This window comes from Passer montanus, unplaced genomic scaffold, assembly GCF_014805655.1.
Source record: "Passer montanus isolate IOZ18808 unplaced genomic scaffold, ASM1480565v1 scaffold9488, whole genome shotgun sequence".
Taxonomy (NCBI): Eukaryota; Metazoa; Chordata; class Aves; order Passeriformes; family Passeridae; genus Passer; species Passer montanus.
In genome coordinates this window covers 1-2,662 of record NW_024374910.1, presented here as the reverse complement: position 1 = coordinate 2,662, position 2,662 = coordinate 1, and the positions used below count along the sequence as shown (strand labels likewise).

Below are 2,662 nucleotides of genomic sequence, written 5' to 3'. Positions count from 1 at the left end.
CTGGAGGCTCCCAGCAGCATGGACAGGTGAGTGAGCAAACGGAGCAGCACAAAGACCGTGGAGGACATGCCCCTGTCAGATATTCCCAGTGTCCTTCTGTGCTCAATATCTGCAAGGATGTGGCCAGTTTGAGTTCTGTCTGGACGATTCCTGTAGGACAGTGCATATATGTTTTTTTTTACCTAGACAAAAACCACACAAGACATCTCTGATACCCAGCAATGCCTTTTTGACCCATAATGTCTTTGAGCACCATAAAAGCTGCCAATTCAAAGTGCCACAGGGGAGTGAAGGCTTCCAGTCAGTTTTGTGCACAGAAGAGCAAATTTCTTTGGTTTTGCTGCCTGATTACTCTCACCCAGCTGGAGGTGGCATAATCTCCTCTTCCTCCCAAGCACTGGGGCATTTCAGGCTCCCCAGAGCATCAGCAGCAGACATGGTGCTGCCAGGAGAGACTCCATTCACCCGACAGCCAGGACAAGCCACCTCCCAACCACTGCCACTCTGGCCCAATGCCAAGGGACACACAACAGTAGGAAAACCCCGAAGCAGCACAAAGTGAAGGCAAAGAACCAGAACCATCACCAGGAGATGCCTCTTGTCTACCTGCTGCAGAATTTCTGCTGGGAACACCCAGCTGAACTGTGGCTCTGTGACCAACTTCTGAGCAAATTCCATCCCGTGCTGGCTGGCAATCCTCCTGACCAGGTACACACAGTGCCAGTCATTCCTGGCAAGGCTGCAGAACTTCTCCACGTTCTTTAGGTAACGGTGCTTCTCCTTCATCTGCTCTGGCTCTGGAGGGCAAAAAAGAGGTTAAAACAAAGAGGCAAAAGCACATCCCATCCTGTCAAACTTTTCTGTCTGCCCCAGCTGTAGCACCAAGCTCCTGTACTAGTACTGTGTTATTACACAGAAGAAACTCAGAGCCCTCCTTTCCTCAGGGTGTTGTCTGGAGCATATCCTCACCCAGATTTCAGACAATGATTCATTTCTTTGACAGGGAAGGTATAAACTCGTCAATATAAACTCTTAATCCTTCTAGCTGTGCAGAGCTCTCATTTATACAAAACAATAACCCTTACATCAGTCCTGGGTCTCAAGCAGCATTTATGCTTTAAAGTTCAATTTAGTGGGCTCTAAATAAATCTCATTGTTAGCAACAGGAGGATAAAATAAATCTCCTTCCACAGGTGTTAACTGCTATGTAACTACACTGGGGTCACCAAGCACAGCCTTTCTACCAGTTACAGAGCACTTCTAACACATGGTACAGGGGACAGACAGTGACTGACACCCCCAAGGAAAAAGGGAGCTGCTGCTCTCCTTCTTGGCCATGCACCAAAACAGGTCCTAGCAGAGCACAGGGCACTGCCTGTGTCCAGCTCACCCGCCCTGCATGCAGCACTTCCAGCAGAGCAATCAGACTCACCCTTGTGCTGCTGCAGGTCAAAGATGAGCTCTGCAGCCCTGCTCAGGCACAGGCGCACCTCGGCCACAGCCTGCAGGTATTCCACAGAGGCTTCCTGGGGAGCCCCGCTGCTGCTGGCTGGCAGGTAGTTCTCTGGAAAGCCTCTGTCCTCAGGCAGACTGTTTCCATGCCCACATCCCACGCTGTCCTCTAACTTCTCACACATGGAATCCTATAGAGAAGCCAGAACACTGGTGAGTGGCAGAGCAATCTCACTCAGCCACCCCTACCTCACTCAGCCCCCAGGGCACCCAGCCTGCCACGAGCACAGCAAACCATCCCTGAGCCTCCATACTAAACCTAACCCTCCAGCCCATCCTGTCACGAGCACAGCAGACCATCCCTAACCTTCCAGCCCACCCTGTCACAAGCACAGCAGACCATCCCTGAGCGTCCAACCCATCCCTGCACCCTTCCAAACCACTGCTATTGCCCCCTCATCTTAAAATTCTGCCATGTCACCAAACACCATTGTTAGGATGTGCCCCAGCTGTCCTACACTCCCAAGTCTTGGAGCTGAGCCAGAGCCAGGAGCAGACTGAGAATAACAGACATTCCATGTTCCAGGATGCCAAACTCTACCTGTCTGTCCCTTAGCAAGAACACGAATGGTGATTTTAACTACAAAGTCACTTGCCCAGCTCTTACCTCCAAGCAGTTGACAAACAGCAAGTAGAGCTCTTTTTTATCATTTTTCTCTAGAAGCTTGCTGTGCTCCACCTGGGACAGGTAACGCTGCACATCATCTTTCACTTCACTGAAGCTACAGGAGAGAGAGAGACCCCCTGACACAGCTGCCATGCTGACAGGACTGCCCCTGCTCTAAATCACAGCAGAGCTCCCAGAGCTGGCTATGTTACAGGTGGGGTCACTCTGGATCCAGATGCAAGATGGAGAAGCCCTTGTGATTTTTTGCAAGTGACATTTGGGAATGAGCCAGGCTTTGATCACCACCAGTGTTCAATGAGCACTTCCAGAGAAAAAGGCATCTGGTTCAGGAGGTGGTCACACCTGAGAAAGGGGCTTTTGTGCCCTGCCTGCAAAGGGAGGCTAGGAGGGCTGTGGGAATGGAGAGGTCTCTGGAGCAGACATAAGATCAGTTTAAATCCCGATTAAATCTCAGTGAATGAGGAGTTTTGCTTTACTGACCTCGATCAGAGCAACTACTCAGCCACCTTGCAGAACCCAGGC

General features: G+C 50.8%; 1 protein-coding gene across 1 annotated transcript; it reads right to left on the bottom strand.

Moving 5' to 3' along the window:
* Positions 1-358: 358 nt before the first annotated feature.
* On the bottom strand, positions 359-2,530 carry LOC120496027 (E3 ubiquitin-protein ligase RNF213-like; the record flags this gene model as incomplete). Its single annotated transcript, XM_039696053.1, has 3 exons — positions 2,120-2,530; positions 1,433-1,643; positions 359-797 (listed from the first exon to the last, which is right to left on the bottom strand). Coding segments are annotated over exons 1-3 (803 nt in total), but the record flags the coding sequence as incomplete, so codon positions are not given.
* Positions 2,531-2,662: the final 132 nt, after the last annotated feature.